Source organism: Octodon degus, unplaced genomic scaffold, assembly GCF_000260255.1.
Source record: "Octodon degus isolate 3935 unplaced genomic scaffold, OctDeg1.0 scaffold00065, whole genome shotgun sequence".
NCBI classification, from domain to species: domain Eukaryota; kingdom Metazoa; phylum Chordata; class Mammalia; order Rodentia; family Octodontidae; genus Octodon; species Octodon degus.
Window position 1 is genome coordinate 1,577,565 of NW_004524641.1, and position 13,413 is coordinate 1,590,977.

At 39.0% G+C, this 13,413-nt stretch overlaps 1 protein-coding gene across 3 annotated transcripts in view; it reads left to right on the forward strand.

Annotated features, from left to right (window-relative positions):
- Nucleotides 1-1,535: 1,535 nt before the first annotated feature.
- Nucleotides 1,536-13,413, forward strand: part of Fkbp7 (FK506 binding protein 7) — a 13,403-nt gene continuing 1,525 nt past the window's right edge. Inside the window, exons 1-3 of one of the 3 annotated variants that reach the window (XM_023719091.1) lie at nucleotides 1,536-1,806; nucleotides 2,736-2,887; nucleotides 10,279-10,409. In XM_023719091.1, the coding sequence (XP_023574859.1) occupies nucleotides 1,598-1,806; nucleotides 2,736-2,887; nucleotides 10,279-10,409 (492 nt within the window). In that variant the 5' untranslated portion in view covers nucleotides 1,536-1,597. Of the gene's footprint in view, nucleotides 1,807-2,735; nucleotides 2,888-10,275; nucleotides 10,410-13,413 lie in introns of all 3 variants that reach the window. The other 2 variants (XM_004634715.2, XM_023719090.1) reach the window with 2 other exon arrangements.

Sequence of the window (13,413 nt, forward strand, 5' to 3'; positions counted from 1 at the left end):
AGAACAAGCAAAGCTAAGCAGGGACCGCGGTTCAATCCCCCAGCACCACAAGCCAGCCAGCCCCGCCCCCTGGTGGGCTGAACTGGCCACACACACTAAATAAATAAATAAATAAAATCTTAAAAAATGAAAAAAAAAAAGAAAAGATGAACCCATAGATAGATTGATGAATTGTAATACACCAAATATAACTCAAATTAATGATAGAATCAAGGTGGTGGCAACAGAATGCTCATGTAAAATTCAACTTGTCTGCATGTTTTGAAAGGTTTCCATACTAAAATGGGAAGACAGGATTACATCAAATAGATTTGGCCTAATCTTTGCTACAAAATATAGCTGTGAGGCTGCAATAAAATGCCCAATTCTCAAAGTTTCCTTGTTTATTATAAATTCGGATCCCAAGGAACTGTCAAGAAAATGACAAGAGCATCTCTGTCCCTTTGATATTATTACACCACTACTACAATACAGGATAATATCAAAGGGGTGGGACACGGAAACAAGGACCAGCCGCAGGTTCCCCGCAGGCGCCAGGCCCCGAAGCTGGGAATGGGGGCACTGGTTCCTGCAGGTGGTCATCAGGTCGCGGGCTCAGAACCCGAGGTTTCTATGCTTTTATTCCGGAATACCTGCTCTTCTCCAAATGCACTAGTTCTTTGAAAGTAAGAGACAATAAGGGTTGTAATATTAAAATTGTACTTTTTGTTTAAAAAAATAAAAAAAAAAAGCAGCTTCAGGACGCGAAAGTTTATTCAAGCTTTTTTCTCTTCCAAGAAAAAGTCCTAAGGGCCTTAAACACAGCCTGCAAACGGGCTCTTTCCGTGCCTTTCACCTGTTTTGCTCCCTGCAACCAACCCACCCTCAGAAGGTATAGTATTCAAAAGACTAAAGATTTGTTTCGAATGTAAATCAGAGCATTTTTAACAGAGACCACAGATAATACACATTCTAAATAACCCATTTTAGGGACACCTCAGTCCCTATTAAACACACCTAAAAGGCCACCTGGCGCCTGTCTTCTTCTGGAGGCCCCGAGCCTATTTCTTTGAGTTTGTACTTTAAAAAAATTCTAGCTAATATATCCCTCCACACCTTTCACTGATGTGTCCCGTTTTCTGTGACCAAATCAGTAAAACTGTAACCTGTCCCATGGGAGATTCCACATCTCCGCTTTGGGAACCTCCTCTGACCCAGTCCGGGGACACACTAGGGGCTTCAGAAGAAGCTTTTTGTGCCTAGAAGTGACGGCTACATTCTGACATCCCACTGCAGGCTGGCTTTCTGGTCTTTCGCCAGTTTTATTTTAGGAGCTTGGAGGAAGCTGGCTACAACATGCAGACCAGGCGAAGAAAGCCGCGTGGCGGGGAGGCGCCGCCACAGCTGCAGGGGACAGCGAACTCCAGCGCCCAGAACTAGAGGTATCCCCAGGCTTCAGGCGGTCCGCGGCCCGGCTCCAAGCTGTGTCCGGAGGGCGGGGCCTCGTGTGGCCACGCCCCACCTTTGTGACGTAGACTATGCCTGCCACGAGTCGGAACTGGGCCCTGGACTCAGTGACTCGCCCTAGGGCCCAGGAGTGGGGTCTGTGGTTGGAGCCATGCGTTCCTTATGCAGATTAGTCCTTTTCTTTGGCCTGTGCGGCTGTTGCATTGCCCAGGGACAAAAGAAAGAAGACAGCACAGAAGAAGTAAAAATAGAAGTTTTGTATCGTCCAGAAAACTGTTCCAAGACCAGCAAGAAGGGGGATCTACTCAATGCCCACTACGATGGCTACTTGGCTAAAGACGGCTCAAAATTCTACTGTAGGTAAGAGATGCTGCCAACCGCCCCCGCGCCCGGCCCGTGCACTATGCCTTTTCCACTCACCTCCTCCCACCAAACCTACTTGGTTGTTTTAGTTTTAACAACTATCATTTTGTCATAGAAAAAAAAAAAATAGTTTGCAGATAGTTCCCTAGGAAACTGTGTTTTTTTAAATGTTGGTGCAGTGGTTTACAAAAAAAATTACAAACACCCTGGACAACCACCACTATCCTTGGGACCCCTGGAGCTGAAGGAAGTGCTGGAAGTATAGTGAGGCTTTCCCTTTGCTGAGAGCTGGAGTGCCTCTACAGAGATGATTGCATAGGGTAATTAGCTTTTATTCTGTCCTGGGGGTCCCCCTTATGGCTACAACCACACAAAATGAGTTTCCTGGTGTCTGCAGCAGGCCCCGGGCCTTCCTGAGCATGCTCATACCACCAGCTTTGTACACGGACTTAGTGGATAGTTCACTACTTCCAAGTAGAATTACCATTCCTGTCTGTATTGCCCTGTAAGGAGAGGGTTGGGGAAAGTAATTTCGAAAATCGAGAAATTTAATAAAAATGTGATTTTAGGTTGCCGCTAAATTGACTTTTTATAAAGCTAAAATTTCCCATCATTTTTCAAAGAACAAACCTAGAAATGTTAAATGAGTTATTTATACAAGTCATGCAGCCAGTTAAAGGCTGGAAACCAGTTTAAAATGTTAACTTGTTGAATGGTGTCTGAAACAATGACAATAAAAAAAAATTGAGGTGGCTGCTAATGACTGGCTTTGGGCAGGCAAATCATCTTTTCTGTCAATTCTCCTTTGAGCCAACCACCCCACCAAGGGGTTCAGAAAGATGGGTAATATGGGAAAAGAGATTCCAGTTTTAAATTATAACTAAATGCCCCAATGTATTTTAAAATTTGTTTTCTTGAAATTATAGCCGGACACAAAATGAAGGCCACCCCAAATGGTTTGTTCTTGGTGTTGGACAAGTCATAAAGGGCCTGGACATTGCTATGATGCACATGTGCCCTGGAGAAAAAAGAAAAGTGATTATACCTCCTTCGTTTGCATATGGAAAGGAAGGCTATGGTAAGGTGTTTAAAATTTCTTTTTAGTTATATATTTTAAAAATATAGTCTCCTGAGTATATACGCAAGTATATGGAAAGCAGAGTCTCTGATGTTTGAACATCTGTGTTTACAGTAGTGTTATTCATAATAACCAAAAAGGCAGGAGACTTCATCACGAAAGAGGCAAATTCTGACTTATGCTATGAAGCAGGTAGAAGGTGATTGCCAGAGGGAGAGGGCGAGAGAGGTGTTGCTCGGTGAGTACTTTCAGTCTGGCTAGGTGACCTTTAGATGGGTTACGCTGCAGTGTGTCTGCGCTGCGTGCTACTGAAGAGTGAAATGGCTAGATCGGTGAACCTTGTATTTTACAAAAATTAAAAAGACAATGGAAATAAAAATTAAAAATCATATAGGAAATAATCAGAGAACCATAGGGTCCAGCAAACCTCACTATATCTAGTTCAGTCTAGACCTTTCTGCTTATTATGGAAGAAAATGAGACATCGTTGGAGTCTGGACCGCCAACCAGTTTTTTACCTAGCAGGAGCACTCAATGATTGTGTACATTTTATTTATTTTTTTATTTTATTATTTGCATTTAATACAGGGTCTACAAGGTCTCACTATGTAGATCAGACTCATAGTGATTCTCCTGTTTTCAGCCTCCCCAGCGTTGCAATTACAGGCACACGCCATCTCAGAGCACCCCGGGGACGAGGCTGGTACCCCACGCTGGGGATCGAACTCCCACTGCTGTGCTCTGTCTAAGCAGGCACTTTAGTCCACTGAGCTATCTGGTTGGCCCAATTGTGTACATTTTATAAGTACTAACCTGACGTTTCTATTTTTAGTATACATTATATTATTAGTACATAAATCCTTATAGCACAGGTCCTTGGTAAGAAAAATCAAAATTAATAAAATTCAGGAAGCTGGAACATGATTTTAGGGTGAAGGGATAGTAGTAGAACATTGTAAAAAGGAACATCTGAGATACAAGCAGTCACTCTTTACCTCAATACAGTATAATCCTTAAAACATGAAAGGAATGAACTTTTTCTTTCAATATCTTGCTTTTAAAAAAAAAAAAATTCTAGAGAAAGAAGATCCACAACACTAGGTCATGCAAACAAATGGGAAAAATGTTTACATACATATGAATGAAGACTTATTAACACATTCACAATGGGGCTGTAATTCATATCTCACTGCCAGGTGGCTCTGAACCACCAGTGGTACAGGAATAGCACATTCTCATCAAGTGACTTGTACAGTCATGCATATGCCACTGGCAGGAACATGTTAACCAGTAATAAAAATGACCTAGCCCTAGAAATGGGCCATATTTATTTTTAAAAATACAGATAACCCTTAATCTATGGGAATAATTTTATTCATAATTAAAGGAAATGAAAATGAGACATAGGGCTGGCGAGATACTCAGTGGACTAAGTACCTGCAGGGACCGAGGTTAGATCAGGGCACCACACCCAGCGCAAGCCCCGCTGCCCCACCCCCCTTCAGCACTCTGAGCCAGCCACCAAGACCCAGCATGGTGACGCATGCCTGTAATCCCAGCACTGGGGAGGCTGAAAACAGGAGGATCACTACGAGTCCAAGCTGCATAGTGAGATCCTGTACCAAATACATAAAAAAAGAAAATGAGACACTATTTTTCACTCATCAGATTAACTAGAAGTTGGCTAGAACATGAGAGAGATAGCCATTTCTTCCTTTGTTGCTGAAAATGTAAATCACCTTTCTAACAACATCTATCAAAAGAAAGACTATGTATCTCTTTCACTAATTCCATTTCTAGGAGTGTGCACAAAGGTATATGTAAAGGAACATTCATTCAGGATTATTTGTTTTTAAGCAGAATACTAGAACCTGAGTATACATCAGTAGAAAATTAGTTATATTACTTGTAATTATGTTACTCCTTAGCCATTAAAAAATATAGACCATCCATATTAATATTAAAAATAAAGTGGGATAGACTATATTCCTAGAACAAATATTCAATGAGCATCTGTGCCAAACTCATTTCTAGGCACTGAGCATAAAGTAAATACTGCTTGCTATCCTGGGAGAACTAGCACAGCAGGGGTGAATTGCACACACCCATGTATCTGTTGCATGCAGGAATTTCACATGTGCATGTGTGCTGTATCAGGAAGGACATGCAGTTATCTGAGGATACTGTGTTGAGAAGGAGGCGTAAGGGCCAAGGGTGAAAAGATTTCTTCTCACTGTAATATTTTGTACTATTTGAATATTTAATCATGTGCATGTATTAATATTTAAAATGTGCATGTATCTGCATGTATTTTTTAAGCTACTAAAATTAAGTGTTGCATACTAGAGAAAGAAATTTTAAGGAGAGAAAATGGGCAGCCCAACAGGCAAGCTCTACTTACATCCTCAGTTAGGTCATTGCTCTCTGTTGCACTGTAAAAGCTCCACAGGGTCTTTGCCGCCTCACTATGTCTAGACCCCTGCTACCACCACCTATTTGAACTATTTAGTATACAATTAATGATTATTTTATGATGAAAAGTTTGGCTGCCGGGATATAGTTTGATTTGAAGAAGTTCATATTCAATTTGAAATGTCTCCAGTAAACATAAAGATGAATTGTATTACTCCCAAATACTTTGTGGAAATAGCACAACTTGCTGGAGGCTGCTGGTTTAGTCATTAAGAGTAGTAATTCCCTCACCTGCTCTTTCCAGCAAGCGTGGGGGAGTCACTGCCTCAAATTCAATGGAGACAGATCAGTGATGCCAGCCCAGTCAGACCTAAAACTTCTAAGAACATGACTCCAGATGATAATAGCTTCATTTTTTATACTTTCTGTGAATCATTTAATAATAGTCTCATCAAAATAGCTCCAGGACTACAGTACAACTTAGTGATAGATTGCTTGTCTATCATGCACAAAGTCCTGGATTCTATCCTATCCTTAACACAGTAAGTTGTTACAGAGTGTGTCTAGATGTCCCCGCAAAGCCTCATGCAGTCATAGGTGGGGCTTTTTCAGAAGTGGCTGGGTCTAAAATGTGTGACACTGAGACTGATTTGTGTAATCCCAAGGACACTAAGATTAAGGGTGTGAGTGCTACCTGCCCTAAGTAGTCTGGATAAAATTCAAAGAGTAGAAAGAGCTGTGGTCCTCCCTCGTTGCTTTGCTGCCTCGTGCCTGCCATAAACTATTTCTTCTCTGCCATGCCACCCTGCCCTGGAGCCAGCCAATTATGGATGCCACAAAACTGTGAGCTGCTAAACCTCCCTTCTTTAACTTTTGGTCGTGTGTCTCAGCCAAGAGCAAAGTAACTAAGATGTAAACAAATCGAAAATGGATCCTGTAATGTCTTTAGATATCCTGTTTTTATTTGAATAGAGGAACCTAGAGGAGAAGAACTTTGAAGATAAGTTAAATGTAATATATCCTGAAAACGTTGTCATTAAGACCCTTGGAAGCAAAATGATATAAGCAAAGTTTGTGTTTTAGTATCTGTTATATTGTTTCCAGCATTTTCCTTTCATCAGACACCCTCACATCCTGCTTACCACTGCAGCATCAACTTTTCTAGCTGCCTAGAGCATCTTCCACATCCTTCATCAGTGGGGTACCCAGGGTAGAATCCAAGACACCACAAGAAATGACTAGTTTTTATGAATTAATCTGTCCTCAGATCTGAGTGATACCCACGATGCCTAAGTCATTAATGAACCAGAACCTGTTGCAGGGGTGCAGAAGTTTGACTTGGAGTTCATATTCAATTTGAGTTGTTTCTAATAAAAGACAGATGGTGACTGGAAGGGCTGGGGATATGGCTCAGTGCTACAACCTTGCCTAACATATAGCAGGCCCTCGGTTCAATCTCAGTACTGATGTAAATAAACAGGGTCATTTTTTTTGTAGCTGCAGCAAAATACCTGAGGACAACTTGAAAGAGGAGAGGTGTATATTGGCTCCCAAGGTTCCTCATGACAGCCAGGAAACAGTGAGAACAAGATCAAGGAAGGGGACAGGGCCTTTCGGCCGGAACTGCCATCTTCCAGTAATTTGTCAAAATGACTAACACAAAGGGCAAGAGGAGAGGAATTCAGTATATGTTTTTCAGGCCTTTGAGAAAACATGGGGTTGTTCCTTTGGACACATACATGCGAATCTACAAAAAGGGTGACATTGTAGACATCAAGGGAATGGGTACTGTGCAAAAATGAATGCCTTACAAATGTTACCATGGCAAAAATGGGAAGAGTCTACAAGGTTACCCAGCATGCTGTTGGCACTGTTGTAAACAAGCAAGTTAAGGGCAAGATACTTGCCAAGAGGATTAATGTGTGTATTGAGCATATTAAACACTCAAAAAGTCATGATAGCTTCCTGAAACGTGTCAAGGAACACGATCAGAAAAAGAAGCCAAAGAGAAAGGTACCTGGGTTCACCTGAAATGCCAGCCTGCCCCTCCCAAAGAAGCACAATTTGTAAGGACCAGTGGGAAGGAACCTGAGTTGTTGAAAACTATTCCCTATGAATTCATGGCATAAACTGGGGATGTTGCTCTGCCATTCAGTATCTAATTGGCAACTTAAGTGTTCTAGGTCCTATGTAAAAATAAAATCATCCTGTGTTGTAAGGATGGTTTTCTTAGTGGAACAGCTATGTGGTGCCTTCTTACCTCAAAAATACTTGCAGCAGCTAGTAATTGTATCTAGTCTTTACTCTTGAGTGTTTTTCTTGCTGAAAGATATTGCTGAGATATTGTTCAGGTGTATACCCAAATATTCAAATATTTATAAAATATTTATATTGGCTTGAAGATCCTATAAATATGGGGGAAAGATGTATCAAAATAAATGGAATTCACTTCAAAAACAAATGTTAAGTCCATTTCAGTTAAATAAATTGTTTAAAGCAAAAAAAAAAAAAGGAAAGGGACAGGGACAGGGACAAGATGAAAGTTTCCAAGGCATGTTCCTAGTAACCTGCCTCCAACTAGGCTTCACACTTTAGTTTCCAACACTTCCCAATAGGTCATTCAGCAATACACTCATCCATGGATTTATTTATTGATGAGATCATAGCCCTCATCCACCAATCACTTCCCAAAATTCCCACCTCTGAACATTACTGCATCAAGAACCAAACCTTGAACATATGAGTCTTTAGGGATATATTTTTAATCCCAACCATGAGTCTCTCTAGTAATAACTCCAACTCCTTCATTTTACACTTGGAAACTGAAGCTCCCAAAAAGTTCTTTGAAATGTAGTAACTCCTGACCTTACCTGCATTACAATAGCTTGGATTACATTGTTTGAAAAGTTGCGGCACAGACCATATGTAACTGTTTTAACAAGTCACTTCTTGATTACATCAGCTTTTAATAAGTAAGATGTTAAGACCTAACATTAGCTGTACCTGTAACTTTATTTTAGGTAATACTTGAAGAAGTCTTGCCAGTGCAACATGTCCTTGCCTCATGTCACAGAACACCCTGCATGTCTTGAAATGCATGTGACTTTTTAGTGCTTTAATTAACCATATATGTGGTATGTATAGATTCTTTACATTAACTCCTTCTCTGATCTGCTTCTGTAATATAAGCAACTTTATAACAAATGTGTATGTAAATATATGTCCTTTTCAAATTTCATAAATTTTTGTAAGGAAAATAAATGGTTATATTTTTGTGTTTTGCAGTAGAATTGTTCAGAAACTGCCTATAATATTTTTTTCTTCAGAAATATATATTTGAAGGCAGCCAAAGAGCTCAGCAGATTAAAGTACCTGCAAGCAGGCGCAGGGGCTGGGGTTCAATCCCTGGGCCTGCAATGCTGGCCCCGCCCCTGGGGCACACTGAGACAGCAATTAAGACTGGGCGTGGTCGTGCGCTCCTGTAATCCCAGCTCCTGGGAGGCTGTAAACAGGTGGATCATTATGAGTCCAATCTAGTAGTGAGACCCTGAACACCCTGTAGACCTTTCCCTAAAATACAAAAAAAAGAAAGACAGACAGACAGACAGACAGACAGACAGACAGACAGACAGACAGACAGACAGACAGACAAATTTGAGCCTGGCATGATAATGATACATGTCTATAATTCCAGAAGTCTGGGAGGCAGAGGCAAGAACAGATGTTCAAGCCCAGCCTGAACAGCTGAGGGATTTAGTGAAACTAGTCACAAAATTAAAAAAACAAAAAACAAAAATTTTGGGGCTATACCTGTGTACAGAGGCCCTGGGCTCAATCCCAAGTACCAAAAAAAGGAGGAAGAAAGAAGGGAAGGAAGAAAAGAGGCAGTCAAAGGGGGAAGTTGTTTTTCCATCATAAGGTGATTATGATTGTACAAAATAAGAACAGGTTTTGTTAAAAGATATTGTATCAGTCTCTAGCTTTTTACTCTAAAGTCTAGTAATATGTGGGTGTTAGATCAGGGCTTTCACATTAGTCATATGATACTTGGGAAGTTTTTCTATGTCCTGGCTTAGGAAATTTCTAATCTACTTCCCTGACTGTAATTTGCAAGCCCCTTTCTCTTTGAATTCTCTGCTTCATAAAAGAAATGAATGCTTCTTTCAAAGGTCAAACTTAACTACTTTTAAAATAAACAATGTGGATCATTGATTCGTTCATCCATTTGAGTGGCCATAATAAATAAAGCCCTGTGTGATTCCCTGGGAATGTAGTGGTGCTACAAGTTATCCACTGCCCGTTGGCAAGTTAGTTTTAAAGGCATTTTTATGAAATGCTTATTTGTGAAACAGACTAAAATCATCTGTGATATCAACAGGTTTATAAACGAGAACTATTCAATTTAATACTTAAATTTTTATTGTGATTTTAAATGTCTTAATAAAATTGTTTCTGGGTTTTTTTGCACTGCATTTGTCTTTAGGTGAGTTTTTTCTTTTTAGAGCATTTGTTTTTTTTAATGTCTAACAAATTTGAAAACAAAATATATTGATACTCATGTTATATTTATGCTTCCCAATAATTACAGAAAAATCATTTTCTAGATTACTCATCTATACTTTGAATTTTTTCTTCTCAAAAATTTCTTCTCTGTACCACTTGTCCTGTATGATGATGGGGTATATTAATAAAAATTATATGATTTCTTTTAATTTCTTTTAATTTAATCATGAAATAATGATCCGGCATATCCTTATGAACTGATCGATTAAAAAATATATGGAAAAAATATTCCTAAAAAGTTTTTATAATAAAAGGAAAAATAAAGACAAAAGATTTTTAAGACAAAATATTTTTCTAAATTTAGAAAGTTCTTTTAATGTGAAATAATATAATCATAATACTATGTTTTACTCATGAATAAATATTTGGACTATATCTTCATGTAAATTAAACTTTAAAATTTATACCTTTAGCAGAAGGCAAGATTCCACCTGATTCGACATTGATTTTTGAGATTGAACTTTATGCTGTCACCAAAGGACCACGGAGTGTTGAAACATTTAAACAGATAGATGCAGACAATGACAGGCAACTTTCTAAGCCTGAGGTAATTCAAGCAAATTTAATGTTTTTCATTATGACTTAAATGCATCTATGTTGCAGCTATTACTTTTAATCCTAGTTAGCATGGGCTCTGATCACTTGAGACTCATCCATTTCAACTGCCTTTCTTCCTGCAGGAGTGGTCATTAAGGTCCCAAACTACTCATCTTTACAGACCTCTGTAGTTTCTAGCCTACAAGAGTGGATCTCTTTTTCTAGCAACATTGTAAGAATTTTCAACAGGACAAATAATCCCCACCTCAGAGGACTGTGAGACTTAGATGAGATTATGAGACAACTTTGAATTGGATAGGCTAGAAAGGCAGCAAACAGAAGCAGAGTTCAGCCACTAGCTTCTGTATCCTCAGCCTTACATACGGATTGAAGAATTCATATAGATCTTGTAATAGTAATAATAAACTAACACATTTTCACACTTTCTCAGTGCCAGATACTACTAAAAGCAAATAAGTATATGAACGTAATCTAATCTTCATGATAATTTATTGGGTATGTGGTACTATCATCACCTTCATCTGATAGATGGGGAGAATGATGCTCAGACAGATTAAGTGACCAGCAAAAAGTCACACAGCCGAAAGTGTCAAAACCAGAATTGTAACCTGGGCAATCTGGCTCCAGCGTTGTGTTCGTAATCTTGCGTATTCCCCGCCTCTTTGAGGGAATTTTCATCATCAATGTTCAGGGTTAATGCTTGTTTTATTGAAGTTAAGTACCTTACTCGGTTTCAGTCTTTACTCGTGATTAAAATGAATAGCCCAGTTGTCTCCATTGTTTGGACACAGTTCAAGATGCATAACACTACCATCTAACTGCGTACTAAAAGGCATCTGGGTCTCTGACCTCAAGTGTTTAAGTACGTCCTTTATTTTTTGTTTCTCTCCAATCCTCTTCCTACCCAATTACGTACTTCCTCCTCGGACCTTTCCCGAGACAACCTTGTTGGTCAACAGTGGAAAAGCAAGAAAGAACGTTCCTGTGCCCTGAGACAGGCAGTAAAAGGGGAACTGCTCCAAATGTGCACTTCTCTGTCGGCTGCTTATTGCCCTCCTTAGCATGAACAGCAGCTACAGATGGGTTCTCGTAGCACCAAGAGCTCTCTACCTGTGTGCGTAATCTGTGCATTATCAAACACACTCAGAGCTGTATTCTGCAGTGTGAATTGTCACAGACATTAGGAGATCTTCAGTTCTTTTGTAAAAAAGCAAAAGTTAAAATAAAAAGAAATGCAAGACAGTAAACTACTTAGCTACAGTTTTTCTCCAGGGACCTACTGGATATCAGCTGCACTACCAGACAGGTAAGAGTGATACTCATAAGCCTAAATAACAGTAGCTAATCCTCACATCAATCGAACTACACAGCTGTGTTCCTTTTTAAAAATGACATAACTGAGTTTCAGAAAGTTTGAAATTATTTGACCTCACATAGACCAAATTATTTGTCTAGGAATACACAGCCAATGCATAGAAAGCCTGGATTCAAAACATGAACAGAAATTTCCTTCTTTAATTACTAGGAAGAGTTAGTAAATTATTTCTTTCATATAAAAAGGGTGAAGAGCACATATCATATTTTACTAAATTACAAAGTAGAACTAGTATGGAACTGGTCACTAGCAAAATTAATGTATGTTCTTAGCTCTTATCTTTTTATACTCATGTATTAATATCTAGAAAAGAAAAAAGACTTTGAGCATTAGCTCAAATTTATAGCCAGGCATGATGGTATACACCTATAACCTCAGTAGGCTGACGCATGATGATAGAAGCTCAAGCCCACCCTACACAACTTACCAAGACCCTTACCAAGTCTCAAAATTTAAAAAAAACCAAAAACAAGAAAACATTAGAAAGACTGAGAATGAAGGTAAGTGCAAAGGCTCTGGGTCTAACCCTCAGCACCACACAAAGACAAGCACACACACATGCGCACACAGATAACTTTTACTTACTAAAAACTGCAGAGTATTTGAATCTCCTTAAATTCTTTATGCTTACTTAGGACTGCTATATTTCAATTAGAGAAAAATATAAACATAAAATTACATTTAAAGGCTGGGGAGATAGCTTCGTGGTCTAAGTGCCTGCCCACCGCAAGTGCAAGGACCCGAGTTCAGTCCCCAGAACCGCATGTCATGCCAGCCCCAGAATGCTCAGTGCACCAGAACCAGGCAATCCCAGTTCTAGGGAGGCTGAGACAGGAGGATCACTATGAGTGAGCTGTGTGGTGAGACCCTGTACCAAATAAGTAAAATATTTTTTAATTTAAAAAAAATAAAATTACATTTGAGAACAGTTGATATACCCTACATTATGGCTAATTAATTGTCCTAAGCAAAGAATGGAGTTGGAGCTATGTATTACTAAAACACTGGTTTAAGTCCCGCTTTCAAAAATAGTCTCAACTCTAAAGTGCCTAGCTTTGGAGAATATTATCTCAATCATTATGTCTTGCTTTTTTAGTTATTATATAGATTAATAAGCACTTTCCAACCGAAATGTAATTGAGCTATATACGTAATTTAAAATATTTTAATAGCTACATTTTAAAACCTGAAAGGAAGCCAGATGTATGGCATACACTTATGATAATAGCTACAAGGGAAGCTGACACAAGAAGATGGAAAGATCAAGGCCAGCCTACAAAACTTATACCTAGCCTCAAAATTTAAAGTAATTTAAATTTAAAATAAAAGTGGTTGGGATATAGCTCAGTGATAGAGTATTTGCTTAGCATGTGAAAGGCCTCAGATTCAATATGCAATAACTGCAAAAATAAATAAAAAGTAAAAAGGAAGACAGGTACAATGGTACAGACCTGTAGTCCCAGCAACTTAGTCCCCACTACCACAAAAATTAATTAAAAATATACAAGTGAAATTTTAATTTAGCTCAACTTAGAATATCTAAAATAATGCCATTTCAACAGGAAACCCATATAAATCATCAATGAGATATACATTTCATTATTGTCTTCAAAGTTTT